Raw genomic sequence first — 18004 nt, 5'->3', positions numbered from 1 at the left:
TTTAAAGTAACACTGGCCTTTTTCCTGTCATGTTTCTCTGTATTTGTTATTTGCCTATGGTAGTTCTAGACAATCACATTTGAGACTGCTACACTGGTGACTGTAAGAGAATCTCGAACCTAGGAAATGCTTGATGAATGTTCTATAGATGAAGGAAAGAACCATACCAATACAGAAGTATAGAAAAAACACAGGTGTTTCACCCTGAAATGCACAAGCTCAGAGGTCAAGCTTTCTGTACCTTGGCAATAGTAACATCTGTTCCCATCATCTTTTCTTTGACAGTCTACAGCATAAAGAATGAGTTGTAATGTTGAGGTGTCAAAGACCAGGGCTCAGAGTCACGTAGCTTTCATTGGATATGATTGCCAGGCTGCCACACTTTGCAAGGATGGACATAATTGAATTTACTCAGTACTGGCATAATGCGGTGAAACATGACAAAAATATAACATGATCAAATGGACTTTGCATTTATTTTGGAATGCATGACAATATCTATTCACTTGAGGAAAATCATACAAACAACACCCAACTCTGTTTGAAGACAAAATATCTTTGATCAGAATCTCTGAAATATCCCTTTGAGTTAGCTATCACTAGAGTAAACTTTATTAATTTGTACATGACAGTAATTTGGAATTTATGATTATTTAGTCTCATTGAACTAAAGCATGCCCCAAATCTGTGAAGGGAGAGTTTGCCAAGGAAGAGAACAGGATGAATAACATTTCTTTTGTAGGGAATGTGGTTAGGTTGGGTCTGAGGGATGAGAAGATGATTACAGAAAAAAAAATTAATTTTCTGGTTTTAGTTTTCAGGGAGGTGTTGTGATACCATAAAATAGAAAATGCCTCGGTGTCCCATAGATTGACTTTTAACTCCTAATTCTGCTACTTAACTTGCCATTTGTGTGTGTCCTCAGTTTATTTTGTAAAGAAAGAATAAAGGCTACATTGATCTTAATTATCAGATAATATATAAATGTATGTAGAGCACTTGACAGATCCTTTGTATTTCATGTTTTCTCTGCCTACTTTGTACATTTTATCAAGATCTCAACCCATCTTACATAGAAAACAACTAGAAGGAACCTATTACCTCTCTACTTTGCTCCACCCACTCCCACTTGTCCTTCCTTAATAACATACACTTACAGAATGAGTATAAGCTCCATGAAGGCAGAGACACTGAGTAGTATCTTAGTCACTATTATAGATTAATCCCTTCTTTACATTAGATATGCAATACACGTTTGTTGTCTGGCTGGACAACTGAATGAATGCACATGAATTATTAACACTCAAGTGAATGTGCTTGATAAAGCTGGAACTGAGTGTTCAGTTTGTAAGTCCAAGAGGGAAATTCTCTTTGCACTTGTTAGTAGTATCTGTATGTATTTATTATTCCTAATAAATACAAATTAATTTACTAATACATAGTAACTCCTCTAATTTATGTGCTTTTTTAAAGATTAATAAAGTGATCTACTTTATGTAAAGAGGCAGATTTTTTCTGAAAGATTTGTTTGTTTTTGAATTATGTCTATGTTTATGGGAGTGTACACATGAGAGCAGGTGCTTCTCAAGACCAGAGGTGTGGGGTCCTTTGGAACTGGAGTTGGGAGTATGCACCTGAGTGCAGGTGCTCCTCACAACCAGAGGTGTGGGGTCCTTTGGAACTGGAATTGTAGGCAGTTGGTAGCTATCTGATATGGATCTTTCCTGCAAAAGCAGAAGTTTGATACTAATTTTTAAGTATTGCTTGTTGTCCCTTCTATACTTTTCTCCATTTTCTTCTTTTAAAAATTTACCTATTTATTTAAAAAAATACTATGTCCTGTGTATGCATATTGTAAGCAACTATTTACATATTATATAAAGCAACTACATTAAGTTCCTTAATGGACTATAAGAGATTTGCTCCTCAAACACCCTTGCATTTTCTTTGCTATATTGAAGACACTTAGGTAAGAGGTGTTCATTAAGTATTTCCTGAACAGGGCAGGGCTTGAATTTGAGGCTGGTGGTGACTATAGTATCCCTTACACCTTCTGTATCTTCTAAGCCTAGTACATGCATATATTAAGGATTTTGCGCTCTTTCCTGTCCTACAATAATATTTTGATTATAACTCTGTAAAATAAAAATCCTGCCAGAAATACACATTTTATTTATTGTAGTAGTATCTAAATTACTCTATAGTCATTTTCAGGTAGCCATTTTTTTGAGTGAAGAAATGATGAATACTTAGTTTCTAGGCTAAATAATGTGGTAGTTACCTAAGTCACACTGAAAAGAAACTTTTGTCTTCTTGACTATTTAATGACCATAGTATAGCTCATTGTTACTCAAAAGTTATTTTCATTTTCAAATTTCTCTTCAATTTTGGAGTGCTAAATACTTCCCATTGATAGTTCTTAGATACCTTAAATTAACATTATTAGAACAATAAAGGTGTCACTATGAAAATAATTCAGCTATATGGTTTATACTTTTAAAGATACATGAAAGACTATAAAGAAATAAGAATGAGGTAATGCGTGTCAGTCTCTTCCAGATATAATTTTATGTTTCCTTAGATGATCTACTTTGTTACATCATTTTAATATGTAGGAAAGCTACTTGCCATCAGTAGCAATTTAAGTTTAAATTAATTAAAAAGTTTGAAAAATTAAAAATTCTATCCCTCAATCACATTTCAAGTGCTCAGTAGCCACAATTAAAAGGACTTATGTCACCACAGAACGTTCTCTTAGTTTTAGTATACAATCATATATATAACTCTACCCATTGTGCTAGCTCGTTGTCATTAGAGGTTTTTGTTTATACTTTAAATGGGTTTTATCCTTAAAATACTAACTTTTCTTAAAATCTCATTTTCCATATGTATTTACCAAGTATGTATTTAGGTCAACATTTCTTCCTTTCTTTTTCCTTTATCACTTACCAAGATGGTCAACCCCTGAAAGTTTCACCATTATTTAAAACTCTGGATATGGTTGAAGTAATGCCGTACTTATAAGACTGCTTGACAATGTCTCCATGTGCCTCTTCTGTCATATACAGTGAAAAAATAATAAGTTGTGATTTTCTTCCTTTATCTTATTAAGTAAATTATATGGTCATTTTTTATGGAGCTCCCATACTTAGAGATGTAAAACACCAATTTCTTGGTTCTATAGCATGACATAGTTCAGAGCTGAGATTAGAGAAACCCCGTAGAGTTGTTAATACTTGAGGGCATCCCCAACTAGAAAAGTATGTGAATTTAGGCATGGGAGGAAGGAAGGATCTGCTTTAAATTTAGTGTAGGGTCACTGAATCTTAATGATAGATTAAACAAGGGAGGTAGAATAATGAATAGGGGTTTGCTGTGTGTAGCACTAATACCAGAAGTCCATGGTTTGTGGCGGTTTTTTATGTCCTTTCCCATATGGTTTTTGAATAGAGCAGGTTATGGCAGGGATGAGCTAAGGAATAGCTTTGTTAATGAATAAATAGGAGTAATTTTTTTTAAACAGGAGACCAGACAGTTTGTTTAGAATGTGTACTTATTTAATGAATCATGTCGTTAATTTTTTCCCATCTTAATAATACATCAAGTGATAATGCTAAAGTGTTCCTAGTATTTTCTTTCTAAATAAATTATATCTACATTTTAGATCTAGCCTTAACAGTGAAACCCTCAGGTTAGGATTTTTAACTGCCTTAATTAAAAGCCAGTTAACTGGAGCTTCTGAGCTTTGGCAGCCTCATTCCTTGAAGTTTGACGTGTATTAAGCTTTCATTTATAGTGTCCATTCACTTGGCGTTTGGAGCCAGCTTCCAACTCTGTTTCATTCAATCAAAGTTAACTCGGTGTGTAATTTTGTCCTTATCCTTTTGTAACTTTGCTCTTGGCCAATGCAGCTACTTTTCTGAAGATGATCTCTTTACTCTTTCACCTACATCTCTCTTAGAATAATGGTGAAATTTGATCATGAAAATTGACAAGTTAGAATATTAAAGTCTGATCAAATGCACTATTAAATATTGTGCGGACTCTTTTTATTTTTTTATTTTTGGAAAAATTTGGTTTACATTTCCTAAAGGAGAGATTAAATAGGTTCTCTCTGGTGCCCAAGCTAAGCAGAGTCAAGGGAAAAGCAACTCTCCTGACTCCAGAGCTCCAAATGCAAACACTGGCCTAGTTGTTCCCAAACTTTCTTCTTGATGTGGGTGACTTGAATGGTGTATTTTCACTTGATGAACCACACCCCCAGGCCACTTTAGTATTCATGGCAGACCTCAACACTAAGTCCCTTTGTTGTCTTTGTTATTTGCATTTTTTAGTTAAAAAGAAAAGATAAAATTATTAGGGACCTGATTATAGACTGAAGTTCTATTGCTGATGGTTCCCACCACTTTTTTTTCATGTCCCAGAAAAAGCAAAGGCTAGGATGGGCAGTAGAATGCAGAAAAGCAAACATAAACATCATGTCTGAGCTGCAGTGTGATGCTGCCAGAGTAAGAAAGGAGTTATAGGGTTTTCTTTGGGAGGGGGGTGTTGTTGTTTTTCCCACATTACAAAAATTGTTATTTGCCAAAAACATAATCAACATTTAAGTTTTTGAAGTACTTATTCAACTGTCTTCTTTAGTTAAGAATGTTTAAAGTCTGCTTTATCATCATAACTTAGGTATTAACTAAATGTAGGATATTTAAACATGTAACCTAATCTGTTTGTATCTATCCATAGCATAAGCATATGCTTTAACTCACCTGAAATAAAAAAGAAATTCAGTTTTTTTAAAAAAAATTAAGATGTGCCGAGTAGTTTAAAAGCATTGCCAATATCCTCTTCCTTATACATACAATTTCATTTTAGAACTCACAGAGGTTGCAAATATAACATAGCCGTTTCTTTGAATTTCTCAGAATTTCTAAGATTTCACTTAGTCAAATAAAGGCATAGAAAAAGAGTTGGCAAGAGTGTCCATGGTGGGGAGTGGAAAGGAACAGACAGAGAGATGGGGGGGGGGGAGAGAGAGAGAGAGAGAGAGAGAGAGAGAGAGAGAGAGAGAGAGCGAGCGAGAGCGCGAGCGAGCGCACGCGAGCACAAACTGGAATAACAAGGTAAGGAAGTATTGGTCTACTGTATATTGGCTAGGTACAAGTAGCAGTGCCATAGTGTGAATCTCATCATATTCTTTTACTTCAGTTGAAACCTTTGAGGGAGACTCAGAAGGCATTCATTGTTCGGTGATGATAAGAGGAGTGTTTGCTGATAGTCATACGATAAAGCTTACTTAGTATTATCTTAATATTCTTTTCTTCTGCTTTGGTTTAATTATTTGGACGATGATTATGATGATGATTGTCAGTCTTTTTCTTTCTCAGGTGTCTGTGACCTTTTGGAAGAAGCTGTTAGTTATGTAATAATAGCTAGTTGCTATTTTCTCTGGCAGTTTTTCTTTCTAAACAGCACTTAATAGTACAAGAGTTGAGAATCGGCCACTTTACTTTATTGCTTGTTCAGTATGACAGATGTGTAAAAGTTTTCTTGCTTTTGTGATAGAGACTGCCTGTAGTTGATCACTTTCACTTGTTACTACTTCATGACCACTGTTTAGCATATGTGTGAATGGTCCTATAGAAAAGTCATAAATGTGTCTATGTGGTAGTATATGACAGTAATCCCAGTACTCTCAAAGTTAGGCTAAGCACGGGCAACCAGGCCAGTCTGGATTAGGTAGTGAGATCCTCTCTCTTGAAGAAGGTAAGAAAGAATTTCCTTATTTACAGTTATAAAAGTGTCAGGTAGAAAGAATTTTAAAATAACTTACCACAACCTTTTATTTTACAGACAAAATGCAGGTTAAGAAATCTATGTGATTATGAAAGAATCTCTACCCTAGAGTTTTATAGGGCTACATTAGACTCTGTATTCACAACTAGTAAGTGAAGGAAGCTTGAATCAATTATTTTATGTGAGCTCAGTTTCTGTATTTGTAAAATAAAGATAGTAATAAAAAAAGAGAGGATATGAAGTGCTCTGGCCTCTGGACCTGTTTTACAACATTGTAGAGAAAATTTATTGAAGTTGGATAATTTTGAATGGTATTGTATGATATATACTCAAGAATATGGAGAATGTATGACATTGTATCACCAAATCTAGTGTGTAAATTATTTTGATAGAAAATTACAAAATAAGAGAATCATAGGAAAAATCAAAACAATAAAGGACAGATCCAAAAAATAATACAAGTAAAGGTTATTGTGGGCATGATATGTTAATATAAACTAGGACTTCTTGCTGTTAATACTTGGTCAGTTTCCTGCCCCACTCCTATACTAAGAAACATCCAGTAATTAACAGACAACTGAAATAAAACTCAGGTTGTTCTGGTACAATTTTCTTTACTTTGAATAAAAACATTTTAAAAACTCCTCATTAAAGATGAAAAAGATAAAATTATGCAATATATGAAATGAGTCATAATCTCATGACATAGAAAGGATAAAATTATTTGTTGTGTATATTTATGGTTTTCAATGAATAATGGAGTATGGATATGTGCATACATATATGTATATATTTAAGTAAGCAACAAGAACATTTTTTAATTTTTTTCTTTTTTTGTGGTACTGGGAATTAAACGTGGGCATTGTGTATAATAGGCAAGCACTCTACAACTTGGCTGTATTCTTAGCCCCTAGCTTTAAAAAATATTAGCATTTATTAATTGCACATAATAATGAGTTTGATCATGACATTTTCATACATATGTATAATGTATTTCCACCATATTCATTCCTTGCTAGCCTCCCTTGTCCTTTGTCTCTCTCCCTTTTCCACTAAGCTCTTTTATCTTTCCAGCTAGTCCCTCATCTTTTTTCATATCTTGTTTTTGATTGATTTTTTTAAACCAGTGAGTTTCATTAGGGTCTTTTGCAGGGACAAGTATTTTATACCATTGGCTACACCACAGAAGAAAATTTCCCAGGGAGGGGTGAAGCCTTTTTATCTCCTCTCCCTTCCGTGACAGTGTGTGTTGTTAGTACCAGTCTTGAGCTATTCTGAAGGGAATTATATCTACTGTGAGTTCCAGAGTGCTGCATCTCTGTTATGTCCAGAAGTCAGCCTTCCACACCTCTGCTCTACTTCTATGGCTCTTACACCCCATCCCTCTCACATTCCTTAATGTTTCCTGAGCTTTGGAGGAGGTGATAGATGTCCTGTTTATGGCTGTAGCCCCCATTGTTTTTTAGCATCTTAAAAAGTTAGCAATATTATCTTCTACATCAAGAGGTAGCTTTTTTTCCCATGAAAAGGGTCAGATAGTATTATTTTAAAAATTTAAAAATATTATAGCGTATTGGATCTACTCAGCTCTGCTAACCTGGCAGTATAGAAGCAGTCAGAAACCATAAGAAAACAAATAGGAATGACGATGCCCTAGTGCGATTTGCTTGTCGAAACAAGCAACACAGGTTTACTGGCCTTTGGGATACACTTTGCGGGCCCTGCTTCAGTGTAATAAAAAGCGGGGTCTCTGAAGTCGATGGAGCCCTTTTCTCTTTCTTTGGGCGGGCTTTAACTTAGTATTGAAGGTGCTGGAATCTCACAGCCACAGGAAGTAGTTGCTGAGTAAGTGGCTCCAGTTTCTTTTTCTGTAAATTCAAAGAGGGAAATATATGGACGATAGATGTCCAAGTCTTAGAAATTTTATTCTAGAAAGCGTAAGTGAGAAAGAAGATAGTTCGTATGATGAGAGGCAGAAACGGTCCCTAAAGCTGCTGGATGGCTCTGTAGGTCTGAGACTGGCTAAGGGAGAGCACATCCACCATGTGCCAGGCGCTCTTAGTTTGGGGCAAGTTCTCCTTGCTCTAAAACTGCCTGACTAGTTGCTCTCCTCTCTCAGCAGTCACTTTAGTGTTGCATATTTCATTCATTTAGCTATCCTCTGGATTAGGTTGTACCGATTTTGTTTTTGGTGGTCAAGGCTAAAGTGAATATGCTTGCAGCTACATATTTGATAGCATGTATACTATCCTTGAAGTTAACCAGTGCATTGCTTCTGTCACATCTTGTTTTACCCATTGAAATTGAAATTTAAAATCAAAACATTTATGACTTACAAGTACTTTCCGGTTCATGCACAATCTTTTGTCTTGTCTTGCCCTCTGTTCTCTTGGGGATCTGACCCCGAGCTTTGCCTATGCTGAACACGTGCTCTTCCAGTAGTAGACTAGAACATAAATTGAACCAGTGGGACTTTATAGAATGAATGCCATCTAACATAAGACTCTTGAAAATGTTCTTATATTATGGCAGCTATTTCTAGCTTTTACTTAATTGGCATTTTCCTTCTGATTGTACAAACATATTAATTTACTTCATTTTATGTAGGGGGAAATTTTAAGAGAATTTATTGAGTACCTGCTGTTTAATTCACTATAAGCAATACCCCACCCATTTTCTAGCATGAGCTCACTATGACAGAAATAGGTGGAAACACTTGTTACTTTCCACAATGTCAGAATTTATTGAAGGATAGTAAATTTATAAGGCTCAGGGATTTCAGTGATAGCAGTTTGCTATCTAATCCCACCTACCTTATGGCATTTCCAGAAATTTATTCATTCTTAAAAAGGATAGGGCCTTTAAGCATAGACTTTGATGGGTTTAGAACTTAGTTAACTAAAGAGGTATGGCTGCCTTGAGGACCCTGTGTATAAAATTTCTAATTCTTAAACTTCAGGGCATGTTCTGACTACTGTGCAAGGCCCCAGAGTGTTCAGCTCACTGGGATGCGCAGCGCCCAGGAATATGCATCTCTAATTTCTTCAAGTTGATATCACTACTGCTTTGAGAAATAGTGTCATAGACAAGTCATTAATCTCATTTGTTTATACTATAATTATTTTCAGCTTCACAATTTCGCTAGAATCTCTTTTAACCCACTAAATTCTTAATATTTAGCTTTTCAACATTTGTGCTGTATAGACTGTTTTCTCATCTATTTTGGATTTTTATAAGTCTTTTAGAATTATGTTTTGAGAGAAGGGGTGTAATTCAGTCAGTAAAGTGATTGCATAACATGCATGAAGCCATGGATTATTTCCATGGCACCACATAAGCCTCTTATGGTGGTATATACCTGGTAATGGGGGCAGGAGGATCAGAGTATTTGAAGTCAGCCTGTTCTATATAGTTCTAGGCCAGCTTGGTATACCAAGACTTAAGAAAAAAAGTCTTTTATCTTTAAATGTAGACTTAACTTTTAAGTAAAGATATAAACTTAGGTTTGTTTAAATCCACAACTTAAGTTAGTTTGGTTTACATGTAATGTAGTTTTGTAGCTTTTACAGTATTTTTATTCTCACCAACGTTTTAATATAATTATTGTGTTTCTAGTAGAAATGCTTTATCTTATATTCGTTAGTTTTTCATGATGGCCAAAATCCATTTCAAATATATGGTTTAAGCTATATTCTGTACTTGTTTCTCTTTATTACCATCTCAGTAATCTCGTAAAATGCCTGCTGCCCTGTTTCTTTATAAGGAAGAAGCAAAATACGTTTTGTAAGTATGGTAAAAGCAGGACTAAGGTACAGTTGTTAAAATGAAGAATTCATTTAGAATCAAAAGATGTTTTAAAAGTGCAGAATACAGTTTGTTCAAGCCTGGTTGAAAAGCACTTGAATTTTATAGGCCTCTTCATTGTTTTCTGGAAAGATGGTATTTGGGAAAAAGAAATTCTTGAGTTACTGTTTTTATGAGGAGAAAATTGCTTGGTCTTTTAATGGTTAATGAGAAGAAGTAATAGTTAAACACTTGGAGCATTGATTTCTGATTTGAATTCTCTAACACAGGCCAGCCCTGGGGGAAGGGGAAAAGCTTGCTAATTAACATTTGATTACTGATGCCACCTTCTCATTCCCCTTGCACCATCCGGTTTCAAACGTTTTTTTGTTCAGGAAGGATTTTTAGACTTGCATCTTAGTAAAACAAATCCATGTGCAACTGCAGTGCATGTGCAGTATGTTGAAAAGAAGAAAAAAGAAAGGAATTAGATATGTAGTATGTGTTCAAAGCCCATTCGCACTGAATCAGCAGTGATTGGTTTCCTAACTACACAGCCTTTCAGAAAACCAGAGATTGCCAGGAAACTGGGACTCAGCCTGGTTGTTGCCTTGTTTTGATTTAAACAGACCACAGCAAACACTTTCTTGTTCCATGCAATTGCAGCTCATAGTTCGATATATTTCAAATTTGGATAAGCTTTGGTTCTGCTGGGTCTTGTAACGGTGGCATAAAAATCACACTGGACGCCTGCCATTTCATGATTCTTTTTGTAAAGATGATAATGTTTGCTTTCAAGTATCTTAATTCAGAAAATCCAGAACCCATTTAAAACTGTTCTAAACATTATCAGTTAAGTATATTTTCCCTACATTAAGTGTTAAATAAAAATTAAAGGGCCCAATTTCAAAGTTTTTTAGTGAAGTGAATTCAAAAAATCTTTATAACTGTTAACACATAGGTAGTAGTTTTCTGTCCAGGACATTATCTCACTGATGAGAAGAAATAGTTACTTCAAAAACTGTTTGATGGACTTTTTTTTTAAATGCATCTTGTGAGGGGAAAATATTAAGTAGGTTTTTATTAAAGTATAAGAAAGTAAGGACTTGATTTTCTTTATCCAAGAAAAATGATTTTAAATGTTTATATCTTTATTTCTCATCTGAGATTGTATTTTTCTCTTTGATGTCTGTTATATTTATTGACTCTACTTTAATTCTTTCATTTTAGAAAATTAAGACTAGATCCTGAATGGTTATAAATGCCCTCATTACGTCCTTGTCCTACATATGTTTAGTTCTTCTTCTTCTGTACTCAGGATTATTTCTGGTATCTTCATGAATTCCTAAGATTTTATAGCATTGAAAAGCAGAAACGATCAAGTTTTATTCTCATCTATGGAACTAAATCTCAAAAAAGCCCCACCATTTTGCCCACAGTAGTTGCTGTGGGGTTAGAATTCGAACTCGAGTTTTGATTTTATTTATGCTATAGCACATACGGGGGCATCATTTAAAATTCCCTTACTGGGACTGAACGAGGACGTGATCTAACCAGATTCTCGGAATTTGGCCGGACTCTCTGAATGTGGCTGGCCCGAAGTCTTCCTGAAAAGCCATTGACTATGATACTGAGACTTGTTTCCTCTGCATATACTGGATTTTGGGGATCCAGTCTGTTTGGATACTCACCTTCCTGGACCTGGAGGGAGGGGGGAAGAACTTGAACTTCCCACAGGGCAGGAAACCCTGACTGCCCTAAGGGACGAAGAGGGAGGAGGAGAGGGAGTGAGGGGAGTGGGAGGGTGTTGGGAAGAGGGGCGGAAATGGGAACTTTTATAATTTAATAAAATTTACTTTCAAAAAATAAAAAAATAAAATTCCCTGAAAAAAGTTTTGACAGTTTTATCAGTATTTAGTTCACAAGCAGTGACTTTATTATAACTGACAGTGTTCTTTACTAAACTTTATAGGCCTTTTAGTTTCAGTTGGAATAATTAAGAACAACTCATTTGAGGTTAATTTCACTTGAGTCTAAATTTTAAAGTTTACCATTCAGTAGGGTAAATTTCCTAGGAATTTTTCTCTAAGAAATTCTAATGAAATTTTACTCAAAGAAAAGCTCTTTGAAATTTTAAGTGAATTTAAAAGAAAACTTGGGGGAAAGATTTCTTATGAATACTTATATTGAGCATGCCATTATAAAGTTGTCCTTCCAGTGCTATGTTTAATATTATAATCTCCATAAATATTGAGGCATCACGATTTTGAAGTAGAGAAAATTAGCATTTTAAAAAGTTATTGTAGTATTTAAATACATGTCACCAATGAAAGTAACTAAGAAATCAAAACCATATCCTGCACTTTCTCAAGTCTTTCTGGTGTGTGTGTTCCTATACTCATATGAAGTAGTGGAGGAAAATTCTCTTAAAGAAATCTAGAAAGCAAATTTCAGAAAAATCTATGGTTAGTCTAGAACTTGAAATTCAAATATACTATACTTTGTTTTAATGTTCGACTGGCAACCATAATACTTATTATATTCATTCGGAACTAGATGAGACATTTGCATGGCTTAGTAGCCAAAAATCTCATCCATATATAGCTTAACACAAAGCAAGAACTGAAAGGATTTTGAAGGTTCAGCCTGATTTTGAGCCACTGCTAATCAAAGAAAATAAGTCAGACAAAAATCTCCCTTGGGAAATGTTATCCAGTAAAGTGTCACTTGTTGTTACTTAACTGGAACTTAACAGTCTATAAAGATGAAAATGCATCAGAAATGGCACAGTATCATCAGCTGAGGTTGTCAGCTACAGTGTACCAACTCAGCATCTTCGTTCTCCTTTCTCAGACACTCAAGGATCCCTCGGTTACATTCTTTCCCCTCTTTTCTCACCTCAGGCCATTTTTATCTTTCCCCTTTGTTTTCTTTTACTGTTCTCTCTATCATCCCCATCTCTTATTCTTGCCCACCCCCTTGCTTCTCCCCACTTCTTTTCTCTTTAGTCTCCCTCCCGAAGTAGAACTGTGTGTCTTCATAGTTCTTCATAGGAACTTCAAATTCATCCGCATCATTATATACACAGTTGTGTTTTGTCATTCAAATTCCTCAAAGCCTACTTAAAAATAATTTCTGGTGCATTTGCTTTGAGTATTTGTGGTTTGTTTTGTTTTGTTTTGTTTTAACTAAACTCACGATTTTGGTGTCTGTTACCACTTTGTTTTGTAATGGTAAAGTCTGCCTATGCTTACAGCATGAACTTAATTCTAAAAAGCCAATTTGTTTTCACTTAAATTGCTGTTTAATGATTGTAGTTCAGCATAAGATTTTTTTGTCACAATCTGAGAGTACTTTTTGAATATAGCCTTGCTTTGGAACAATCAAACATTAGCCTTATATCCTTTACATGGTACTCTTGCAGCTAAGTTCTCTTTGCATTAACTAGTTTATTCTATGACAAGTAGCTTAACAGATGTCTTTCTTGGAAGGACAATGAAGCCAAATACTTGTGCAGTGGCTAACATGAATTTAACTTTGATCAGTTTTGTTGAGCACATCAGTCTGGCGTTGCGCTTTATGCCAGCACAGCACCATAGCCACAACATGCTTCTCAGGCTTAGACAGCAAAGGAATGTCACTTAGTCAGTGAGCTATATATGAGTAAGGAAACATGAAAATACTGTTTATTTCATAATAGTATAGCATTGTTTTTGGAATTAAGGTAGAAATTCAGGAATTTCACTCCGTATTTATTTGTTTCTATGCCCATTATGTTTGTGTAAGTTTCCAATGATGGGGTAACCTCTTCACCTTTACAACACATACACAGTTTTTTTCTGCTTTTGTTTGAAAATAGCTGATGAACTCTGGTGTATTTAGGCATTCCAAATATAAGTTTAAAGAAAGAAATTTTGTCTTGAAGTCTGAAGATCCTGCTTTCTCTTCTGTCTTTTTTATGAATGTAATGCTTTGGATTGTTGAAGCACCTTTGTCCCCAAGAGCAGTAATACATAAGTGCTACTAAATAGACTCAGCTTTCGAAAGTGCTTAAGTCAGGTCCAGTTGCCTTTGGCCAAGTTGTCAGATTGGCAAGGACTAACTAATCAGAATATCCAAACTTGATGTGGCAGCTGTAAGAAAAATGCTGCATGGCAGCTGTGGAGAAAAAGCGCCTGTTTCAATTGAGTGTGTGTGGTTTTTTTCTTGGGGGGGGGGGTAGTCAAACTGTGTTCCAAGTGCCTCAGATCTCAGATTACTGTTTCTTTTCTCCCACAGGTGTATGTTAAAGATAAAAAGATTGAGTTCCATGTTCAGTTTCTTTTTTTCCCTTTGTTTGTGCATATCTCTGTTTCACTGGAAGAATAACTTAGATCTGTTAGTGTGTAATAAAGATATGATGATGATAATGATGATGATGATGATGATGATGATGATGATGATGATGATGATGATAGCAAAATACTGTAGCTAGACAGCGTGGCCTTCTACAGTTCTGCCCTTTGGAAGCATGCTTGAGTGCTGCCTGTTGAGCAGCCATATTAAAACCTTAAAAGATATGTGCAACATCTCAAAATCTGCCTGGGCGAAAAGTATACTATCAGATGGACTATCTCTTCATTATTATAATTAGCTAATTATCTTAATTGTAAATGAAGAATGAAATAGTCTTCCTGTATGGTTTTTAGAAAAATGCTAAGAAATTAAAGAAAGATATGATCCTTTGGGTTTTTAAGCTTTAAAGAGTCCTTCTAAATTGTCCAAGCTGGTCCCTTGCTGGAGTTTCTCCTGCCTTGTAATGGAGTACGGGAGTTGCAGGTATTGTCAGCACCCCCAGCATGATCTGACCCTTCTTAAGTCACTGGACAGCAGATAGGTGGTTGAACTCCCCACACCCGTGTTTTGATGACTTGACTCTTCTCCCTTTAAAGTGAAAGGTACAATATTGCTGGTAAGCAAAAATTTTAGTGTTGTTTTTATTATTTATTTTTTGTTTGCTTGTTTTGAGACAAGAATCTCACTAAGTCTTTTTCATGACTGTCCTGGAACTCACTTTGTAGCAATTATTTTGTCTTTAGGAGAGGCTAAAATATGATATTAATGGAAACCTCAGCTTAGTTTTTAATTTGGGGTGATGTCAAAGAAATCATCTAACCTGCTTTATATTGTTCTGTGCCTTTCAAACTAAAACAAAGTAACTTCAGTCCCTTACTCCATTTTAACCAAAATTCACTTTCTTCTTATTAATGAGAACTTGAAGTGTACTTTCAGTTGAATCATAAAGTTTTCACTTTAAATTACTTACAACATTTATAGATGTAGTCAGGTTTCAGTGCACCATTACCTAAAGTCAGCAGTGATGAGAACTCAGCTTGAGAGTGTGCACTGCCCTTGCAGAGACCCTAGCTTATTTCTTGTAACTCCAGCTCAGGGACTCCCATGCCTCTGGCTTCTGAGTGTACCCTTCCTCACATTCACATAACCATCTACACACTGTGCATACACCGAAAAAAAAAATAACAAAAGAAAGTTATTTTCTTGAAATGCTACTTCACCTAGCCTTCATTGAAATTCTGCTCTGACTTTTATTGTATTTTTAGCCTTTTGTAAAATTTTTCTGACTTGTAGTCTAAATTATTGTTTTGAAGCTAAAAGAAAATATGAAACACGTTTTATGTTAAATTAATTAAAGCTACCATGATTAAAATAATGTCAAAATCCTGTTGTAATTCTGTTGCTTTCTTTTTCTAGGTAAAGAGAAATGTGTATGACCTTACGAGTATACCTGTTCGACATCAGCTATGGGAGGGCTGGCCAGCTTCTGCCACTGATGACTCAGTAAGTTTCAGCCTAGTTTATAGCCTCCCTTTTCAGTATAGTTGGCTGTTAGAAACAGAATCTAATGCTCTTGAGTTTTCCACTGAAAGAACTTTTTATTTACATCACATCATGTCAAAAATTTTGAAAAATTGTAATAATTTGAACAGATTTATAGAACAAATGTCATAGGCTAAGCACAGTAACATTTTGGTAATGATATGTATCAGTGTCAAGAATATAGTATTGCTTGATTTGACATAATTTTTCTTTGATGAGAATATATGTGGTTATTATTAATAAGATGTTCAAGGTGGAGAAAAATTTCCTATATTATAGATATTTCAGAATCAACAAATGCATATACACTTACACATACATACATATTTATATACATATTCATGTATACACGTGTGTATATGTGAGGGGCCTGTAGCTTTTAAGATTATTAAATTCAAAAGAATTTCTCTTTTTTACACTTGTCATAAATAGCACATATCTTTAAATAATATAATAAGTAAATACATTTATTACCATAAAAATTTTAAAAATTAGTGTGTTATCTGACAGTGATATCATTTTTTAAATACTTTCTATTATAAGTTTGAAAACCTTTTCCGTCTCATCCAATTTTCAATAATTAACTCTTTTCCTAAAGAAGAAATCTTTTCATCACAAGAAGTCTACTGACTTGAAGTTTTGTTCGTACTAACTTAACTGTTCTAAACAGATAACTGTCTTGTTTTGGGGTTGGTTTTGTTTGTCCATAACTTTTTATTTATCTTTAGAGAATTTCGTGCAATATATTGAAGTCTGATTCGTGTTGGCTAACTCTTCCTGAATATAAGGCCCATAATGTAGTGTGGTTGATAGATTCATTTTTACTCCGTTGGAGAAAACTGATTTTTTTCCTCTCCTACCAGCTATCGATTTCAAATAACTTAGCTATGGGTATGAGTTTTTGCCCATTTTTCCTTCTCTATACTAGGATTTTGTTTGACTTAGATTTGTTCACCAGGTAGTATTCAAAGTCCATGAGTTTGTATGCACATCAGCCCTCTTGTATGACTGTTTCCTTTGAGGTTGTCCACCACTTCTGGCTCATGCAATAATTCTGTTTCCTCTTTTGCATAGATTCCTGAATCTTCAAGGTAGGGTGTGATACAGACATTCTCTTTAGAGCTGAGTGCTCCAAAGTATCTCAAGCTCTGCTCATTGTCAATCTGTGGGTCTTGATGCTAATTACCATCTACTCCAAGTAGTAGCTTGTCTGATGAGGTCTGCATGATGCATGACCTCTTCTTGGTATAGCAATATGTCATTAGAATCAGTCACTTTTTATTTTTATTTTATTTATATGTGTCTATTGGTAGTGGAGGAGGATGTCATATCCTCTGGAACTACCCAGTGTGGGTGCTAGGAATTGAACTCCAGTCCTCTGGAAGAACAGGAAGTGCTCATGACCACTAAGCAATCTCACCAGCCCATAAGAATTTAAAAATGCAAACAGAAGAATGTTTCAGGAATTCTAAGTTAAATCTAATTTTTAAAGATAAACAATGCTAAAGAGAATCAAGGCCTTTGCAAACACTGTATAATACTAAACTCATGGTTGTAGCTAAGAATTGAATTAGCTTTTCATATTTTTCTAATAAATACTACACATGTCTGGAAAATTTCTATTCTGTCAATGCTACCTAACATTTTTTTTTAAAAAAAAATACTTTTGGAAGACAAAATAATTCTAAAATAGTTTATTGATGAAGATGCTATTTAAGTCTAGTTATAAACTGTGTGCCTTTGAAAAATGCTTGGGTTTCAAAAATTTTAAAAAAATTTAGAAAACAGTAGGACTCTTTGCTATCACTTTTATAATAGTATAATACTAGAATTGTTGAACACTGGCTACTGCCAAAAAAACTGTAGTTGTTGGTTTTTTGGTAAATTTTGTTTGCTTGCTTTGCAGTTTCTCATTTGATTTTTTTTTAAGGATCTAAGAAGACACACACACACACAAAAGAAATGTTCTTAGTGTTGTTTAAAACTCATTATAAGACATAAATACCATTAGTAAAAGTACATAATTTAAGATCCAAGCACATCACTAGAATTCTCTAAAGCTTGGCCACTTTCCACCATTTTTATGAAGACTAATGATAACATATTTAAACTGAGTGTCTTACAGTAGACAGGAAAGACATCAACGATAGCTCAATATGATAGACAAGGATTGACTGATAGAGCATATGAAAGCGTATCTGCAGTTTGCTACAAAATTACCTGTGGGACCCGAAATGATTAAGAGTAGAAGTGATCCAGATTATCCATCTATTGGGTAGTATTGAATCTGAGTGATATACATGGTTGATATTAATGTAGTTTACTGTAATTTAAAGTCAGGAGTAACTGACTAAAGTGACAATAAAGACAGAAGATGATGGGGAAATTTCTTAAAATGTAAGACTGCAGGGACTTATGAGTAGATCTATAAGCTCTAAGTTTAGGTAAAAATGGTTTTGACACAACAGTTGCAGAAACCGGAAAATAGGCTGATAATGTACAAACTTAAAAGTAACAGGAAAAGTAAGCAAAATAGGACCTATTCCTCTGCACT

General features: G+C 34.8%; 1 protein-coding gene across 3 annotated transcripts in view; it reads left to right on the top strand.

Annotated features, from left to right (window-relative positions):
- Positions 1 to 18004, top strand: part of Faf1 (Fas associated factor 1) — a 303421-nt gene that overhangs the window by 125633 nt on the left and 159784 nt on the right. For all 3 annotated transcript variants that reach the window (XM_085686415.2, XM_087904746.1, XM_085686413.2), the window contains exon 8: positions 15325 to 15411. In XM_085686415.2, coding sequence (XP_085542541.1) covers positions 15325 to 15411 — 87 coding nt within the window. The remainder of the gene's footprint in view (positions 1 to 15324; positions 15412 to 18004) is intronic.

This window comes from Myodes glareolus, chromosome 3 (assembly GCF_982192425.1).
Source record: "Myodes glareolus chromosome 3, mMyoGla1.1, whole genome shotgun sequence".
Lineage (NCBI taxonomy): Eukaryota > Metazoa > Chordata > Mammalia > Rodentia > Cricetidae > Myodes > Myodes glareolus.
Note: the sequence above shows the minus strand (reverse complement) of the source record. Positions and strands in the feature narration are given on the sequence as shown.